The sequence below is a fragment of the Sinocyclocheilus grahami genome, unplaced genomic scaffold (genome assembly GCF_001515645.1).
Source record: "Sinocyclocheilus grahami isolate Dianchi unplaced genomic scaffold, SAMN03320097.WGS_v1.1 scaffold18.1, whole genome shotgun sequence".
NCBI lineage: Eukaryota > Metazoa > Chordata > Actinopteri > Cypriniformes > Cyprinidae > Sinocyclocheilus > Sinocyclocheilus grahami.
The window spans coordinates 1,958,215-1,978,591 of NW_015505197.1; the positions used below are offsets into that span (position 1 = coordinate 1,958,215).

At 39.1% G+C, this 20,377-nt stretch overlaps 1 protein-coding gene across 2 annotated transcripts in view; it reads left to right on the forward strand.

Annotated features, from left to right (window-relative positions):
* Window positions 1-294: 294 nt before the first annotated feature.
* Window positions 295-20,377, forward strand: part of slc8a1b (solute carrier family 8 member 1b) — a 122,162-nt gene continuing 102,079 nt past the window's right edge. For both annotated transcript variants that reach the window (XM_016235554.1, XM_016235548.1), the window contains exons 1-2: window positions 295-636; window positions 3,605-5,451. In XM_016235554.1, the coding sequence (XP_016091040.1) occupies window positions 3,629-5,451 (1,823 nt within the window). In that variant the 5' untranslated portion in view covers window positions 295-636; window positions 3,605-3,628. The remainder of the gene's footprint in view (window positions 637-3,604; window positions 5,452-20,377) is intronic.

A 20,377-nucleotide genomic window follows, 5' to 3' on the forward strand; every position in this document is an offset into this window, starting at 1 on the left:
TGATTCGCAGGGATTTCCTGCTTTATACTTAAACCGTTCATCGTGGATTGGTGTAGTACAGCTGGCTGGAGAGGTTACAGTAGGCTATAGAAAATGAAACTACAAATGAAACCGCTATTGTATCACGTGGTCACCGTCTTTGTTAGGGACTGATAATCCATTCATTGGTCATCAGTAATACGGGTAAAGGACCGCTTGAGTTCATACATGTGTATGAGAGAACAGAGGGAGGGGAGAAACACTCTCACTCTCTCTCTCTTTTTCTTCCCGAACGCAACGCTCGTATTCCACTCACAGATAGCGAGGCTCCGCGGCACGCGCGCACACACACTCTGAACCAGCCGAGAGAGGGAAGAATGAGGAAGAACTCGCACGCACATTTCAGCTCTCACAGATTTGCTGATAAAGCATCAGATATTTGATCGCTACGGGTCTGTTTGGGGGGAAAACACGCGTGTATGGAAATCGGAGGGTTCATATAATACTCGCGTGGGTCTCTAACCTTTCCTGCATCACCTATATAAAAACCTAAACTAATGCGAACTGGGATACTACTGACGGCTTCCGACACGCACGTCTCCGTTAACACTCCTGCCGTTTTCCCACAGACTGACTACTTCACGGAACACCGTTACGGTAAGAGCACCTTCTTTATGGTATGGGTTTACATGGAGCTTGATGGTGGCGGTGTCGTAGCGTTGCACGAGGGTTAATCGGGGGGAACAGACAAACCAAGTATCACATTCATATAATCATTACGGAGAGTGACCCATTTGATAAAGAGGTGCGCTCTTGTGCCCGTCCGGTGCGGTGCGGTCCGGTCCGCAGTGGCCCGCGGATGAAGATTTAACCGGCCGTTCGCCTTCACTTCGTTTTACGGGATTCTGGTGTGCACGTGAAAGTTGTATTAAACCTGATCTGGTTACAAGAGCCTTTGCGCTCTATGAGCACATCGCGAAAAAAGCCCTTAAGGCAACCTTAGCCAACGTTTATCCGAACAATAAGATCACCCAAATAAGAAATGATGCGTGTCCGCATCGCCTAGGTTGTGGGATAACCGATGTTTCATCAGTGGATGGGGTAGAGGTGCTGAATGAGAGCAGTAGGTTGCTGTAGATGTGAATGAGGGTGAGCAAGATTTGAGCAGTGCCGAGTTAAAGCGCTCTGTATTCGGTTCTTTTGCATTTCAGATCGCTAAACCGAGGTTAAGCGATCGTTAAAGCTAATGAAATTCGTATGATTAAATAATTATGTAGGCCTATTAAAAGCTAAGTGGTTTTAGTTTCATATGAATGTGTGAGTAACGTCTGCAAGCTTTTGCTGTGCACTATGCCCATTGATGACTGCAGATATGAGCGTGTGTGAGACACTGTGGGTGTGTGTCCATGCATACGTTTTGCACCATGATAAGTGTTTCTTCTTCTTGCCTCAGGGGCTGATTGCCAACCTTTGTCTGATGATGCATTTTGCATAGTTTGAAGTCAGGTCTGCTTGCTTGCAGTCAAGCACCAGTGTCCCAACCTGAACTTCATTGGATTTTTTTTGTTTTGTTTTTTGGAACCAAATGCTCTGGGCTAAAAGTAGTTCATGACTCTCCGCTTTAGGAGAAAATCTTCAAAATAATGGACGTGTCAGTCCTAAATTTAGGACTCCTAAATTTTTGCTCTACGAGTATTTCACAAAGCTGTGAAACGTTAGGAGTAGTGAAGAGGACTCCTAAGTCACTTAGACCAAGCCACAAACTATCCTAAAATGGCTGTTGCTGGCAATCTGCCTCTGAACATAAACAAGTTAAGAAACATTTGATGATAATGACCTTTTAAAAAGGCATCACCTTTGGTTTTGGAGTTTACCCCAACTCCTAATTTTCCTTTGATCATATCCTTGTTTTCATTAACCAGTTGGGCAAGAAGTAACAGCTGTTCTTGCATGCGTCCATTTTTTTTTTTTTTTTTACGTTTACATGTATTACTGTCAGCCATGATTATTTTACTCTGTTGATTAAAAGGCTGTTTATATGCATATCCGCTAATTGTTTTTGAGAAGCATACATGTAAGAGGCTGACAGTAAGCAGAATTAGAAAAACATATACTTGTTTAATTAGTGACACTTATCCTGAATTTTTAAATCTTTATTTGAATGTGGCAATTAACATTTTTTATTTTTTAAACCTTTATTTGAATACGGCAACATAATATTGTGCTCTACAATATTTCCATTAATAAATCTCTGACAGAGACTATCAGCCAATCACTGTGTGCATAGTTAGTAAGCATGCTGACATCATCCATAGCAACGAGGTCAACCCCGCCCTTAAGCCCGGCTCACACTGTGCGATTTTGGCCACGATTTGGTCGTCTGAGACAAATTTAGAAAATCCTAAAAGAGTCCTATAATCCAAGGCTAAAATCTGTAGTCTTTGATCATTAGTTTGACATGTTCACCGACAGCCAATTAATGACCGTTGCGATCAAATTTTACCTCCAACGAACTTCTGGCAGTGTCAAAAGATTTGGCGCACAGTCCTGCAGTGTGACTTCTCCTACGACGAATGTCAAACTGTCCTCGTTTTTCAAGACATGATCAGAATTAATGCTAGAGATTTCTTCTAACCGCATAAACTCCAGCGCTCTCGTCCTCCACTCACGGAATTCATATGATTCGTTGCCTTTGCTATGATAAACACCGGTTGTGCTGCTGTTTACATGTGGGTGTGTAGTGCTGCTTGCACTATTCTGCATAAATATGCCGGTATTGCCGCCATTCATATACTTTTAAGGATAGCCAACATTACAGCCCCGCGTGCAATGCAGCTCGCAGTCACTGAACGTGTAAAGGTTGATAATGTAGAACTCCGGACAAGTTTTCTTGCGCGCACCTGTTTTTAACGAGTCTTGACCGGGTTTTTTTTTTTTCAGACTGCGTACAGTCTGACATTAATGACAACTTAGATCCCACAGTGTGACATGATCATCATGTTCGTACAGTCTGACCAGTACAATCCTAAGGGACTTTTAAAAAATCGCACAGTGTGAGCCCGGCTTTACTCTTAGCTTAAGACTTCTCTCTATTCCTTAGTAAAAGTTTGTCTCAGCAGCTTTGTGAATAGGTTTTAAGAGAAAACTCTTAGCTAAAAACTTTTACTGCTTTTTAGGAGAACTCTTAGTGGTAAGATAAAATGTTTTGTAAATACGGGCCCTGGACTAAAAGCGTTTTTAGAGGAGAAACAGCTAGCAGAATGTAATGTCGTTGAGCAATAGGCTTAAGAGAGCATCTGGACTTGTTTATGCATTTTGTTGAAGTGAACCTGATAATTGAATTGATAAACAAATTTGACAAATGGATAATCAAGTCTAGGTGCTCCAGAATTTTATTTTTTTTTTACCTGACATTTCGGGAACATGCCTTTCAGCACATAGTGATGAAATGTTCCAATAATGTCAGTGTCAGACACACCGTAATAATGCAGCAGTTTTTGAGAACACGCGTGTCATGTTGAGAACACGTTGCTTGTGGGTGATCAGTGTCCTGGGTTCATTTCAATAGTTGATTAATTTATTTCTAAATTTTTCTCCTCATCCCCCTTTTCTCTTTTTATTATAGTGGAAGTTTGTCGCCGAGAAAGGAATGATGAGGCATCGTGAGACCTCCCCACGCCTCTTCCTGAGCTTTCAATGTCTAGTCGTCATGGTGATACTGCTCTACAACGTCCACCATGTGACAGCGGAACATGCTCCAGACCACAGCCAGGATCATAGTTCTCCTGCCAACAAGTCTTTGACCTGTGGTGGGTCAGTATCATGTCTCTCAGGAGTCATCCTTCCATTGTGGGAGCCCCCAAACCCTTCGTTTGGGGACAAGGTAGCCCGGGCCACAGTTTACTTTGTGGCAATGGTATACATGTTTCTGGGAGTTTCGATTATTGCTGACCGCTTCATGGCATCCATTGAGGTCATCACCTCTCAGGAGAAGGAGATCACCATTAAGAAACCAAATGGTGAAACGACCACTACGACTGTGCGCATCTGGAACGAAACTGTGTCCAACCTCACTCTCATGGCTCTGGGATCTTCTGCTCCTGAAATTCTGCTCTCAGTCATTGAAGTGTGCGGCCATAACTTTGAAGCTGGTGACCTCGGACCCTCTACCATCGTCGGCAGTGCAGCTTTCAACATGTTCGTCATTATTGGAATCTGTGTCTACGTGGTGCCCGACGGAGAGCATCGTAAAGTGAAACACCTGCGTGTTTTCTTTGTCACCGCCACTTGGAGCATCTTCGCCTACTTGTGGCTCTACCTGATCTTGGCTGTTATCTCGCCAGGCATTGTCCAGGTGTGGGAGGGTCTTCTCACTCTTTTCTTCTTTCCTATTTGCGTGGTCTTTGCTTGGATCGCTGACCGCCGCCTCCTGTTTTACAAGTATGTTTACAAGCGCTACCGAGCCGGCAAGCACCGTGGCATGATCATCGAAACGGAGGGGGACCGTCCTCTGCCATCCAAGGTGGATATCGAGATGGACGGGAAGATGCTCAACTCTCATGCAGTGGACTTCTTGGATGGAACTCTGTCTTTGGAACTGGAGGACAAAGACCTAGATGAGGATGAAGCTAGACGTGAAATGGCGAAGATTCTGAAGGAACTGAAGCAGAAACATCCCGATAAAGAGGTGGAGCAGTTGATTGAACTCGCTAATTACCAGGTGCTCAGCCAGCAGCAGAAGAGCCGTGCTTTCTACCGATGCCAAGCGACCCGCTTAATGACTGGAGCAGGTAACATTCTGAAGAAGCATGCGGCGGACCAAGCTCGCAAAGCAGTGAGCATGCATGAGGTGCGCAGTGACACTGGAGAGAATGACCCGATTTCTAAGATCTTTTTTGACCCTGGCTCTTACCAGTGCCTGGAAAACTGTGGAACCGTGGCGGTGAATGTAATTCGACGTGGAGGCGATATCAACCAGACTGTGTCGGTGGAATTCCGTACAGAAGATGGAACTGCAAATGCCGGCTCAGATTATGAATTCACAGAAGGCAGTATCGTTTTCAAGTCAGGCGAGACGCAAAAGGAGATCCGAGTTGGAATTATTGACGATGACATCTTTGAAGAGGACGAGAACTTCCTCATCCACCTCAGCAATGTCCGTGTGCTTCATGACGGTGATGAGGCAGAGACCACTGAAGCCAATCACATGGAAACCATCGCTACGCTCGGTGTGCCCTCCACAGCAACAGTTACCATCTTTGACGATGACCATGCTGGAATCTTCACATTTGAAGAGCCAGTAACCCACGTTAGTGAGAGTGTGGGTGTCATGGAAGTGAAGGTCCTGCGTACGTCTGGGGCCCGTGGGGTGGTGTCACTGCCATATAAAACCATTGAGGGAACTGCGCATGGAGGGGGAGAGGACTTTGAAGACACCCACGGTGTTCTGGAGTTCCAAAACGATGAAATCTTGTAAGTAATAGTCTTATATTTACACTAAAATGTGTTTTTATTGGATTTGGGTTCCTGTCCTGATGGGTCACTCCTAAAATATTACTGTTAAGAAGAAACTGAATTTCATTTGTGTTAGTATAGTGCCCTGTCAGAATAGGAATGTAATGCATGTAATATGTTTTTTATGTGCCTGATGGAGCGGCATGCTTGATGCTAAGTATTTTGCTGTGTGACTGTGATATCAGAGGCATTGTGTGCAAAGAGCAGCCGATGGAGGATGTCATCAAAAAGAAACTCCTCACATCTACTTCTCATCTTCTCTTCTTCTCCATCTTTTTGTCTATCTTTCACTTCACAGTTCTCTCTCTTTATATTTCAGCCTCAAAGCCTGATTACTGAGAGTCAGTGTGAATGATAATGATTATGATATTCTGTTTGGCAAATGTTTTGCTGTTTATTTATTGCTTTACTGCTTCGTGAAATCTTCATGAATGTTTTTTTTTTTTTTGCTTTTGACTACAGCTTTTGACACTTTTTTTGCTTTGTTTCTGTAGGTGATGCATGAATGTGTGTTGCTGATCTCATATTCCCTGTCAAAAAAAAAGTGTCTTAGAGCAGACTGAGCTGGTTAGCTGGTCTTGTTTAGTCCTGGTCAGGCTGGTTTAGGGAGGTTTTGGACACTTCCCAGCTGCTGACCCAGCTAAACACTATCTTGCTCAGGCTGGGAGACTAACTTAAACCAGCCAAGACCAGTAAGCCAGGCTGGTTTAAACTATTTTTTTTCAACAGGGTTTGCACAGGTTCCATGCCATGTGACCCATATATTTGCCATACTGACATTGACAACACCAATTTTCTAGGCTACAGATCATAGTGTTGAGTATATTTTGTTGTTTACTGACAAGGTGTTGCTTGACATGAGAGGGAAGCCTCTAAGCTATCTCAAACATGTCTCCTGCACCTGAGCAAAGGTTATTGAAAGTGAATAATCAGCCCTCCTGCATAAGACATATGGTAAAAGAGAAAACTGTCCATCTGCCCTGGTATACAAGGCATTAGGCAAGCACATTGACCAATTGTAACAGGCCATGTATATTTTAACCAGATTCAAAGCAGATGTTGAGGGTCAGACTTTCAGGGGCCTGTTGGCCTGTTGCATACTTTCCATTGAGTAAAGCTGTGCGTGCCTTTAAGTGGATTTTAATAACACTCCTGTAATGAAATGATGAAGGGATATGGGGAGTGTTTTGCACTATACAGGACAGGATTGGGACTGCTTGCAGCTCAACTCGTATTCAAGAACCCTGTGTCTCGATTTCCTTGGGATCTTAAAAATGTCCAGAACATATAATTAGAACATTATCTCAGCATTCTGGAATATGAGTGTGGAACAAGGTTGGAATGCAGGGTTACCTCACTGTGCAGGACCATGATTCATTGCACTTTCTGAGCCCTTTTGGAACCGTTTGGATGCTCTGTTTACTAAATACAGCCTTGAGAATGTTATTCACTCCAAAACAGTGTTTGGCCATGCTTAGAAACATTCTGGACACCAGTGAAAGAAGAATGCACTGCCAAAATCTCTCTTTAGTGCCAAACTGTTAACATCACAGATGTGCTTGCAGACACACAACTTTTTATTTTCCTTACAGGATTGTGTGGTCTCACTGTCACACAGTAGATCATCTAGATTCAAACTCTTGTGGTAAATATCAGTTTAATATGCCCTTTATTGTGGTGGCTTCTGGGTCTATTAGTTGTGTTTTGGTGGTGTAGTGGTGTCATGGGATGTTAAGAAGTCCAGGCCAGATCTCATGGAGGGAGACAAGGCTGTGAAGCACCATCGTGCTGCGATGCCCTTGAACACAACCCAGATGCGAGGCAGAATGGATTGCTCTGGAAAAGAGAGAGGAGAAAAAAGAAAAAGGGATTGAGAAAATAGATGATCTACATCCCAGACCCAGAGGCAAACTCCACCCTAATTTCAGTGTCGCAGTTTGTAAGAGAAAACACAGAACTAAAGTTTGAGCTCCTCGCAGGCCTGTAGTTTCTTTACTCCCATTGGATTATTCTGAAAGTCAGGAGCTGCTGGCATTAACTGATAAACAGATTTCAGCAGAGCTAGAACACCTGTCAATCACAAAGTCCTACGCATCCCCTGATCCTTGCTTGTTTGTTCATGAAATATTTGGCTTATTGATTATTCTTTCAACTCCCAATACATGTAGTACTGCAGATTTTCCACCGAAATGAGCATGGGAAATTCTGAAATTTTTTACAGATTCTATCAGAGCCTGCTCAGATTTTAATATAATTTGAATTGAGGTAGCAAATTGAATGTAGAATTGTTATTTAAAAATTTTAATGGTAACAAAATGGAAGTAAAATTAAAATGATTTGAAATTCATATAGGCTAACTCTTAGAAAAGCAAAACTTGTCAAGACACATTTTGAATATTGGCTCGACAAAGGCTTGTTTTAAAGTTTTGAAAAAAATATTTTGTGGATTTGTAGGCCTTACTGAGAGATAGATTTAACTTTTATGAACGTATATTTCGTTTGTATATTTAATCTTACTTAACAAATTTACTTTTGTGAATCTGAGTGGAAGACCACTTCATTTCCTTCATTCTTCTTCCCGTCATTCCAATTCCAATTCAGCTATGTGGCTATTCAGTTCAAGCTCAACTCAATTCTGAAAGGATTCCAATTATTCAATTCTGAATTTTGTGCAACCCTGGTTTATATTCATTTCCACCAGATCCCACTTTTAAAATATTTGCCAGACAAAACATATAGCACACACACAGGCACACAGATTCGGAGTACTGCTGCGTTATCAGCTCTACAAGGTATTATGACATTTATTTTCATGAAATGCCAGGGCAGTGTGTGGCTAAGAGAGTCATGCTAATGCTTGTATATCTTTTCTTTACAAGTTAGCACATGGTCATCCAGGTGTATCTGTATGTCTAGGTGTGTATGTTGATGTAGTCTGTGATTTTGAAGCAGTTTTGTTAAGATGTCCTTAAGATCAGCTTTAGATCAGATAACTCAGCCATTTTATGGGATTATGTGTGTGTAAATACAAAAACCATGCTGGTGTAATTTATAAAACGGTATGACAAATGACATCTGTATCTGTATCTGTATCTGACAACTTAATCATCAGACCATCTCACCGGACAGATTCAAAATGAGATGAAAGAAGGAAGAAAGAAAGGGAAACATAAGTGAGAGGCAAATGTGTTGAGAACAAATTAGCTGAAGTAATATAACGCCAAATATGAGTTAAAAAAAACTTTTGAGCTGCTTACATAGACAGCATTTTAGGCATCACAGACTATGGTGTCCAATGAGTGCTGCCTAGGTAGACATCTTGCTAGGTTTTGAAACAATCATGAATTTATATTTTGCATGAATTTTATTCTGTTTTTATAAATACATATTATAGAAATACAATATATAGGCTAATTGTAAATATTTTATGTTTAATATTAATTTTGGAAATATCAAATTTTTTTTCCTTGCATATTAGTTCGAGCTTTTCTATTTTATGTCACCACATTGTGTTTTGGAGAACAAAAAAAAACTTAAATAAGGTTGCCATTGATAAACTTCTGAAAAATTAATACAAACCCGATTCCAAAAAAGTTGGGACACTGTACAAATTCTGAATAAAAACAGAATGCAATGTGGAAGTTTCAAATTTCAATATTTTATTCAGACTATAACATAGATGACATATCAAATGTTTAAACTGAGAAAATGTATCATTTTAAGGGGAAAATAAGTTGATTTTAAATTTCATGGCATCAACATCTCAAAAAAGTTGGGACAAGGCCATGTTTACCACTGTGTGGCATCCCCTCTTCTTTTTATAACAGTCTGCAAACATCTGGGGACTGAGGAGACAAGTTGCTCAAGTTTAGGAATAGGAATGTTGTCCCATTCTTGTCTAATACAGGCTTCTAGTTGCTCAACTGTCTTAGGTCTTCTTTGCCGCATCTTCCTCTTTATGATGCGCCAAATGTTTTCTATGGGTGAAAGATCTGGACTGCAGGCTGGCTATTTCAGTACCCGGATCCTTCTTCTACGCAGCCATGATGTTGTAATTGATGCAGTATGTGGTCTGGCATTGTCATGTTGGAAAATGCAAGGTCTTCCCTGAAAGAGACGACGTCTGGATGGGAGCATATGTTGTTCTAGAACTTGGATATACCTTTCAGCATTGATGGTGCCTTTCCAGATGTGTAAGCTGCTCATGCCGCATGCACTCATGCAAACCCATACTATCAGAGATGCAGACTTCTGAACTGAGCGCTGATAACAACTTGGGTTGTCCTTGTCCTCTTTAGTCCGGATGACATGGCGTCCCAGTTTTCCAAAAAGAACTTCAAATTTTGATTCGTCTGACCACAGAACAGTTTTCCACTTTGCCACAGTCCATTTTAAATGAGCCTTGGCCCAGAGAAAACGCCTGCGCTTCTGGATCATGTTTAGATATGGCTTCTTTTTTGACCTATAGAGTTTTAGCTGGCAACGGCGAATGGCACGGTGGATTGGGTTCACCGACAATGTTTTCTGGAAGTATTCCTGAGCCCATGTTGTGATTTCCATTACAGTAGCATTCCTGTATGTGATGCAGTGCCGTCTAAGGGCCCGAAGATCACGGGCATCCAGTATGGTTTTCCGGCCTTGACCCTTACGCACAGAGATTGTTCCAGATTCTCTGAATCTTTGGATGATATTATGCACTGTAGATGATGATAACTTTAAACTCTTTGCAATTTTTCTCTGAGAAACTCCTTTCTGATATTGCTCCACTATTTTTGGCCGCAGCATTGGGGGAATTGGTGATCCTCTGCCCATCTTGACTTCTGAGAGACACTGCTACTCTGAGAGGCTCTTTTTATACCCAATCATGTTGCCAATTTACCTAATAAGTTGCAAATTGGTCCTCCAGCTGTTCCTTATATGTACATTTAACTTTTCTGGCCTCTTATTGCTACCTGTCCCAACTTTTTTGGAATGTGTAGCTCTCATGAAATCCAAAATGAGCCAATATTTGGCATGACATTTCAAAATGTCTCACTTTCAACATTTGATATGTTATCTATATTCTATTGTGAATAAAATATAAGTTTATGAGATTTGTAAATTATTCCATTCCTTTTTTACTCACAATTTATACAGTGTCCCAACTTTTTTGGAATTGGGTTTGTATTTTTAGGAGGTGCACAAATTGCAAATTAAAAAGATGTTTTCTTTTTCTAGATGTTTTTATTTAAATCACTTATGTAACATCCTTGAAGGTCATGCTTGCAGTTCGACTTCCATCTAGCCTAATAGACTTGCTGGCTAAATGGCAGGTAAATGTATTCACCTGCCAAAGCATTTGTTGCTTGGTAAGTGCTAAGAAAAAGGAAGAGAGAGATGAAGAGAGCAATAGATACAAAGAAAGGGAGAGAGAGAGAGATAATGCTATAGATGGTGAGAAAGAGAAAGAGAGAGACACAGGGTTAGGTTTGAAGTGTTAATCTGCTCTTTCTCATTAGAGCCAATAACAGCTGCAGGAAAAAGCATAACTAGAACATTCTCTCACACACACACACTATCTCTCTCTCTCTCTCTCTCTCTCTCTCTCTCTCTCTCTCTCAAACACCACATGCAGTAAAACACAGGCTTATACACACTGGTGTAAGGGACTCACCTGATCCTATGCAGGGGCCCTTCTCACGCTGTTATGAGTGAAAAGTATTTTGCTTAAATTTGGTTCGATTTTACATTTAATTAGATTGTGGGGCATATACAATGTATTTTCATATCATTTTAAATGCTAGACAGACAAAATATACAGTATATTCACAAGATTCAAGATAGAGATTTTTGTTTTATGTTGGCTGATTTATTTTAAATGTATATTAATATATTATATTACAATATAAATTTATATTTATATTAATATATTATATTTATATTTTTGTTTTATTTTATTTCTTTAATAAATTGTGACTCAAATGCCAAAAATTGCCAAATTAACATCACTGACTTTCTGCAGTTATCAACGATAATACTTTACAAACACTCGTGCATGATTTCCCATTGTTTTGTGAGCAAGGCTCCAAGATTTGCAACATGCCGTTTTTAAAGGCTGATTTATACTTCTGCGTCGGACCTACGCCGTAGGCTATGCATCAGTTTTCATTTATACTTCTGCGTCGTTGTCCGCGTCAACGTGCAGTACACATGCAAACCGCTAGTCAGCAGTGTCCACGGGCATGTTCCTGGTGTAACCCGCAGTACCACGGCAAAAGCCGAAGAAGCGGCTCGTCGGAGAAGCATTATAGCTGTGACGGCGGCAAATAAATATCAAATCATTAAATCATTATTTAAAACTACAAAAGGAGACCTCAACGGAACAGGAGATGATGGCATTCTTTCAATCTGCACAAGGACTTGTACCACGGCAGATCAACATTGTTTGTTGCGGACAACCACTGATGTATAATGCTATGTAGTATAATAAATGATAAGACACTTGTTCTTTGCTTTGTTTTATTTTATATAAGAAGGTGTAACATTAAATTATATTAAAGTGCACATAAACACACACAAAACTCAAGTACATATGGAGGGAGGGGTTCTTGCAGACCAATCACAGCGCTTGCGGTCTGCGTAGAATTGACGCGCTGTTAGATTTTTGGAGAGGTGCACGTCAGGCTACGGCGTATGGGCGTAGTTTCGACGCAGAAGTATAAATCAGCCTTAACACAATGCATTCACTCACACATAGACATGCTTGCACACACTTATTATCACTCTTTAAATGCTCATAAAGGCTATTAGCTGTCTTATAATTGACAATTAAGAGTGATATTATTCAATTAAATGTTGCAGGAAAAATATTTTTATATTATTTTCCATAAACTAATGAAGCAAATAAAAAAATCCCTATTCACCTGGAAGTGCCATTCATTCATTTTAAAACCATTATGATATTTAAAAGTAATGAGTGCAGCTGATTACTGTACTTTATGATGTGTAAAGCCTGTAATATGTTACTGTGTATAATAGCACTCCATTAAATGCTAATAATAAACCCCAATATTAACCAATGTTTCATATTGGTCTCTTCAATTCGTTTCTTGCTTTTTTAGTCACTCTCCTTTCATCTGTTGGCGTCTGTCTCTCTGCCTCTGTCTCTTTTTCTCACTCTGTCAGTGGCATGAAAAATGTTACATTCTGGGCAGAGACTGTGTGCCTGTAATGAGAGGGTTATTAACAGTGATGTTTCAATTAGCGCACAAGCTTCCTGTGCAGGTGGGAAGGGAGTGTTTCTGTCAGATATCCTGAACCCTCACTCACCCGAGAGCTGAGTCAAGCCTCACTAATGAACACCGGGACATACCGTCATTGTCACCCTCGCTCCAGTCCCCTTTCAGCTTTCTGCTCAAATTTCTTTCTTCCTTGCTTTTCTATCACTCTTTCTAAATCTAATATTTAGGGGATTAGGGATTTGAACAAACACCTATTCTTAAGAAATAGATGCCACATCTGGAGATCAGAATCAGTATTTAATGTAAGTATATTATGAATTAACTTATCAACTTTAACTATTGATATTGATAATGGATACATGTGTGTATGTATATATGTAAAATATCAGTATAATAGGTTAAAAGCTTTATATATAGCTTTTTATTTTATATAAGTATATATCTGATAATTATAACAATAACTATGATTTCTCTCTCTCTCTCTCTGTTTATATATATATATGAATGATACTTTAGGTTAAAATGTACAGAAGTTAAATTAAGATTATATTTTCTAATGATGAAATATATGTGTAAAATAATATACATATATATTATATATAACATAATACATACATACATTTTGTATTATGTTATAATGTGTTATATATGTATATTGCATGTAATATATATATGTAGATATCTGTATATACGTATTATTTACGGGTTACACAAAGTTCAATTAAAGGAATATATTATATAATTGTATACTTATATTTTTATATCATATACAGATTATAAAATATTCATATTTTTATATAAAATAATAATATAGAATTTTTTTCAAGAAAATACTTGTATGACAAGTGGGCATGTCTGCTTCGTTTCATATTTACTGCTCTACTTTTTCATTATCATGTTTTTCTCACTTGTTTTTCCATTAATTCTCTCTGTGTATGAGAAAAGGTGAATGTTTATTATCGTTCTGGTTCATGTTTCTCTGTCAGTGTGTGTTGGAGCTTGTGTGTGTGTGTGTTTGTTATGGGTCACACTGGTGTGAGTTCTTTCTCACAGAGGCAGGTGAGAAGGTAATAGGGGATTGGAGAAATGAGAAAGGAAGAGAAAATGAGAAGAGGAGAAGACGGTAGAATGTTTGTTGTGTTTCAGCTTCCCTGGCAGGCGCTGAGCTAACAGGTTGGGATTACTTCTGCCAAAACACTGCTATTACTATTTACTGTAACCAGAGTACACACACATACTTGTGTGTGTCTGAGTGCATTTCTTTCCTCGTAAGAGTTTCTTTTTTTTTTACCTGAAATATTACACAAGAATACTAGCAGTAGCCACACAGAACCATTGCACCTTTTTACATCGGCTTCCTGTGCTAGAAGCGAATTGATTTGCAGAAGTAGTTTCATAGTGGTTGGACATAATAGAGTAGGACCCGTTACACTTTCTCTTCCTCTCTCTGTTTCTCTTTCCTACCTGGGCCTTGTTGAGACGTTTTGTGTTTATACACGACCAGGCCCAGTGCCCACGCAGATTTCCGCATGAATTGGAACGCCCATCATTCGTGCATATGCCGGTTCCTTTTTTGTTTGTATATGAAATATTTTGTCTAATTTGTTCATTGTTTCAGTTACCATATCAGTTACAATACGCTCAGCTGCATATTACAGAATTTTACAGAATCCTGCAGATATTTGCCCAAAATAGGTGCAGAGAATGTGGAAAAAGTCTGCAGATTCAGTCTGGCTCTGAAAATGAGGGAAAAATCACTCCTTCATCCAGTCACTCAGAATGAATGTGTCTGGATTAAAAAGGAAATGGTTAAAGGGTGCATAAAACAGGCTTTTACTTGCTCTGGTGAAATTGCAGAGTTTAATGTACTGCATAAAAATACACTAAAGCTCTCTTTGTACGAGGCCAGTTTTCTTTCTTGAGGAGGTCAGGTAAATATGTATTGCATGCATATTTTGTGATTTTAATCGAACATGTTGGTATTTCACCTGCACAATCTGCAAAATTATAGAGCAAATTACCTACTTTTTTTTTTTTTTTTTGCTTACTCTTTGTTCTTGTGAATATAGAATGTGAATGATAGTACTCAATTATTTTTCACAGTGCTACTCATTTATTTGATCATTGACTAATGTAATAAATGCTAAATTTGGTGCCTGCTGCCTAGTGCATCTTCATTACAGAATTAAATGCTTTGTAAACTTACTGAGTAAAATAAAACTCCCATCTTAGTAAAAAAATCAAATCAAATAAAAAGATTGTTCACCCAAAAAGGAAATTTCTTTCATTGTATGGACAAAAAATATATATTTTCTTGTTTTCCACAGAAAGACGTACAGTTTTGGAACTGCATAACGGTGTGTAAACGTTTTGGTTGATCTCTTTTAATACCAACCTGAAATGAATCAGTACATGAGATGACAGATGTCTTATGTTAATAATGATATTCTTTTCACATGCTAAGAAGTTAGCCAATCATAACAGAAGTTCTTTGGAAGTCTTAAAGGTACAGTACAAAAAACAGCCTGAGGATTGAAGCGGGTGGAAAATAGTCATGAAAACTAAATTATGGTGCAAAAAAAGCTTCAGCAACCAATACAAGTTGACTTCAGAGGAAAAAAATAATAAAATGCCACAAAAGCGTGAGATATGACCCCTTTATATCCAGAGTGGCGCAGTAAGGCTCAGTCAGGAGCAGTGAGTTAGTGTGTTTGGCTATATGTATGAGAGAGCTGAACTTACAAGAAGTCATCACTAAGCAACAGCCGTGATGGAGTGGCTGCCATTCTACAAGTCACAAATGAGGAAAGAGAAACAAGGGGGAGAAAATAGCACTGAGAGGGAGGCAGAAAGGGGGTGCTGTATAAATGAGCTGGTGCGGGTGGAAACATTGGCATGGATCTCTTTAAAGATTAGTGGAGCAGGAAAATCCTGCTGCCGGTGGAGTCCGATCCCCCTGGATTAGATCAATTTTACACACCTTTACTAGACTTATGACACGCGCACACTTAAGCGCACAAAGTCTAAGCTATCATCTTTCTTTCAAGTTGGCCTTTCGCCTTCTGCAGTGGAACTTTTAAGCTGCTGATCTTTCTCCTGTGACGTTTTCACAGGATTAAAACTTCCCACACTAATCTATGGTGGCCCGCAGGTCCCGTTTCTTTCCGAACAAATCCAGGCACAGCTGGATGTGGCACTTTTTACAGCAAAGTTCCCCAAGTTGGGCTGAAAGTGAGGGCGATTCCTCTGGCCGACACAAGTGATTTGCTGAATGTCAGTTCACACTTTTGTCTGGAGCGAATGAAGGAGCATTAATGCTTATTAGCTCTCTGAAAAGGTGGTTATTAAATGTCCCGAGTTCAGTAATGAGCTCAGCTTTAGATTCATGATGTTGAAACAAGCGCAATAAGAGATCCATCCTCATTATAGAAGAAGAAAGGCAGAAGGAAAAGAAAAAAGACAGAGAGTAACAGAGAGAGAAGGGCAGAATGTTTAGATTCTAATTCATATTTAATATTACACCTTGTTTCATAAACAAGTCTTCTGGCAACGTCAAGAACGCTCACACAGTGCAGTATGTGTGATCCTTCAATTCAGGCGCTTACTTGAAATGTGGAAAAAGTATACTTTTATCTATGTACTAGAAATCTGGATATTTTTTTGTGAGATTGCAAGGATTTTTGATATTGTGTATGCTGGTAATATGATATGGGATAACTGATATTCCTCACCTTTTTTTTTAAATGTTGGATAAACCTTGGACTTGTTAACACAACTAGTTAGCTAATAGTCAACTCCCTTTATGTTTGGGGTTGATAAGATTTTTTAAATGTTTTTGAAAGGCTACTGAAAAACAGCAAATCAGTTTTCTCTTTTAATATATTTTAATAATTGCAATTTATTCCTGTGATGGTAAATCTGAATTTTCAGCAGCCATTACTCCAGTCTTCAGTGTCACATGATTCTTCAGAAATCATTCTATTATGCTGATTTGGTGCTCAAGAATCATTATTTTTTTATTCTCAAACAGTTCCATTTAATATTTTTATGTAAACCATGATACATTTGTTCATGATTCTTTGATGAATAGAAAGTTCAAAAGAACAGCATTTATTTAAAATATATATTTTTTGTAACAATGTATACACCTTTGCTGTCTCTTTTGATCAGTTTCATGCATTCTTGCTGAATAAAAGTATTAATTCTGTAATAAAATAATTAAGTCTGGCAAGGCTCAGAACAGTGGCTTTCTGTCTACTTTAACCTTTAAAAACTTTAACTGGACCTCTTACAAATGAGGAAAAGGCCATTAAAGTTACACAATAAAAAATTAAACACTATTATAATCTATACATTATAACCGTCATTATTTTGTCTTTTTTAGCATAAAGAAATTTTCCCCCAAAGTTTCATTCTAGAGAATCCTATTTCCCTAAGTGAAGAATTACCCGTATATAGAAGAATAATGGAGGGACAGAAAGAGAGATGAGCCGGTGTGAATGTGTGTGTGAGGTGACATCTGATAATCTCCTAATCCTGCTGAGTCATGTTATGAGGGCAGTTTTGTTTATAATCCATTGACAGGAAGTTGGCCTCTCGGAGGTCTAGCTATCCCATACCGCCCTTCTTGTATATGTCATTGTGTTGTGCGTGCGTCCCCTCTTCAGGATGCATCATTTCAAAGATAGCATATGGAGACATGCTGGGATGATCTTTTTCTTCGCAACACAAAAGACTTCATTGGTCGGCTCAGTCCAGTTCCTGGGAGGCAGAGATAATAACACTCGTTCCAGTTATCAGTGCTGTGCTGAGAGAGAAATCGATCGCACACACCGTTTAAATTAATCAAACTCTTTTCATCTGATGTATTCCAGTTTGTGAAAAGTCAGAGTGTTCCATCTGTCTGCCTACTTATTGGTGGTGTTTTACTATGGTCAAATGAATCTTTTTTTTTTGGTACATTAATATATCTGTGCGTGTCTACTGTCTAGAGATGTACAGTATTTTGTGTACTGGTTTAAAAAGGGCTGTTTTATGTTTGAGTGCATGCGCATTAAAAATACAGATGGGGCAAACTAACTAAATTGCTCATCTTTTTGCACGCTGTGTTTCAGTGAAAAAACCTGCATCTTATTCACTCATTACCAGCAATCCAGGTTAACCATGCATTAAATGCACACTGAGAGTATTTCAGTTAAGTCATTGTAATTCAGGAGTCTGGAACTCAGCTGTGGACTGATATGCCGAGTTGCTGAATTCTCCACAAATCAGCACTCAGATCTGATCAGCACAATGTGTACTTGTGCTGTGCATATCACAGCACTTTTTGGGTAAGTTTATATTGTTGGCTAATTTGCATACCTCCTTAGTGTTTTTGTGAATTCCCCCAGAATATACATAAACACTTGTGCATCTGTGTTTTGTGTACATTCACTGAACGGGATATGTGATAGCACTTTACTTTTTGAATTTGTTAACATCATTTAATGCATTAATAGTGTTAGGTAAGTATTATTTATATACTATTACAGTTGTATTTATATTTTAAATTATCTTTATATTTTCTGTTTTCATTTAAATTTTACTGTAAGTAATTTTATTTCCTATTTTTAATAAAATAATTCTGTGGTATTCTTAAAGGGGTCATATGATGCGATTAAAATTTTTCCTTTCTCTTTGGAATGTTACAAGCTCTTGGTGCATAAAGAAGATCTGTAAAGTTGCAAAGACTAAAGTCTCAAATCCAAAGAGATGTTCTTTATAAAAGTTAAGAGTCAGCCACACCTACCTAAAACGGCTCGTTCTAACACTCCCCCACATATCTACCTCACTATAGGGGAAGATTTGCATAACGCTGCCCAAATGTTCACGCAAAGAAAGAAGGCGTAACTTTTATTCTGGCTGTAGTATTGTTGCTGCCGCCATGTTGTGAATGTGCTGTGTGATTCGTTGTGAAAGCGAAACTACTTTGTTTGGCCTTCCAAAAGAGGACGATATCTGCTTCATCATGCCTGGAGCTGATCCGTGCTGGTTGCTGAGGAAATACTACAACTTCGTGCTGTGGATCAGCTTTCACCATGGACGAAGCGGAGTCCAGCCCGGGGTCGTCACATGTGGTTGCGCAAGCCCTCCGGACGCTCCTTCATCGAATCCGCCGCCTCTGCTCACTCAGCCCGCCGGCCGTTCCTCACTTTATCCCCCGGCCTCTGCTCATTCAGCCCGCCAGCTGTTCCTCACTTTATCCCCTGGCCTCTGCTCACTCAGCCTGCCGGCCATTCCTCACTTTATCTCCCGGCCGCCGCTCACTCTAGGCCGCCGTGTGTGATGCTGTTTGGTTGTGAAAGTGAAACTACTTTGTTTGGCCTTCCAAAAATGTACACGACTAGAAATCTAGTGTTTAAAATGTGAAGTCTTCAATTTATGTTTGTGACTTTACATATTTATATACAGTTATGTTTTAGAGACAATATAGTCCTCAAAAGTTAAAGTGCCCCTATTACCATTTCGAATATTGCCTTTCATTCAGTGTGTAATGTAGCTGTATGTGAATATAAATGATCTGCAAAGTTGTAAAGCCAAAAGTGCAAGATAAATAAAGTTATTGGGCCTCATTTATCAATCTAAGGTAGAAACGAGTGCAGATCCGTGCGCACAAATCAACTTACAACAGATTTCGCATGTGATTCATGAAACATTCGTATGCCGCCAATCTCATCATACGAATGATATCACGTTGATAAATGTGACGGCAGAAAACAATCGTCATTTGAATATCATGCCTCTAAAAACACCCTGGTTTAGAAGCCTCGCCCCTAGAGTTTACAACACGGAGAAATGAAACCCGGCCAAAAAGAGGAAGTAATCTCATCAAAGAGAAATTGATCTTACTCCAAAAACACCCGTTAACCTCGTAATTGCAAACAATTAGGCTTCATTAATTTATGTAATTTATATGTATATTAAAATAATGGTAAATACAAACATTATATTAATCACAACGGTTCCCACTTTCCAAACAGATTTGAGAGCTCAAGTTCAGCCTGAAATGGCCAGTCCTATTTAGTTCCCCTCTATCTACAACAAATATTTTACATTTTAACGGTATTCAGAACAGAACAAGACTGAAAAATAAGTAGTTAAAATTATATATTAAACTATAAAATAAAAGACAAATTAGGCAATAGTGGCATTCATTATACACAGCATACAAGCAAAACTGAAACGACATTGGGCTCACGAGCCTGTCTCATACCACAAGAATCCAAGTGTTTCCATTTTTGCCATATTTGTAACATTTGTTTGCATAACTATTATTCATTATGTAGCCTAAACATGGCTTAATACTTCACTCATTTTCTAATATCTGTGTAAAATCCTTCACATGCGCAAAAATGTTTGTTTGGGTGCTGCACGCTGATTTTACAGTGGACCTTTTAAAATAAACAGTGTAACTTTTATGTTTGGTGGACTGCATTTTAATTTGATGATGACTAGAACTAATGTTGTTTGTGTGTGCGTGAGGCGCCTGTGCGATCAGATGGATTAAATCAAATAAAGATATGAAGAAAAGAAATAAAATGCATTAAGAGTGACACAAAACCAAGCGTAGCCTATACTTGTTGCACAGTTTTTTTTCCTTTTGTTAATCTGTTAATTATATTATA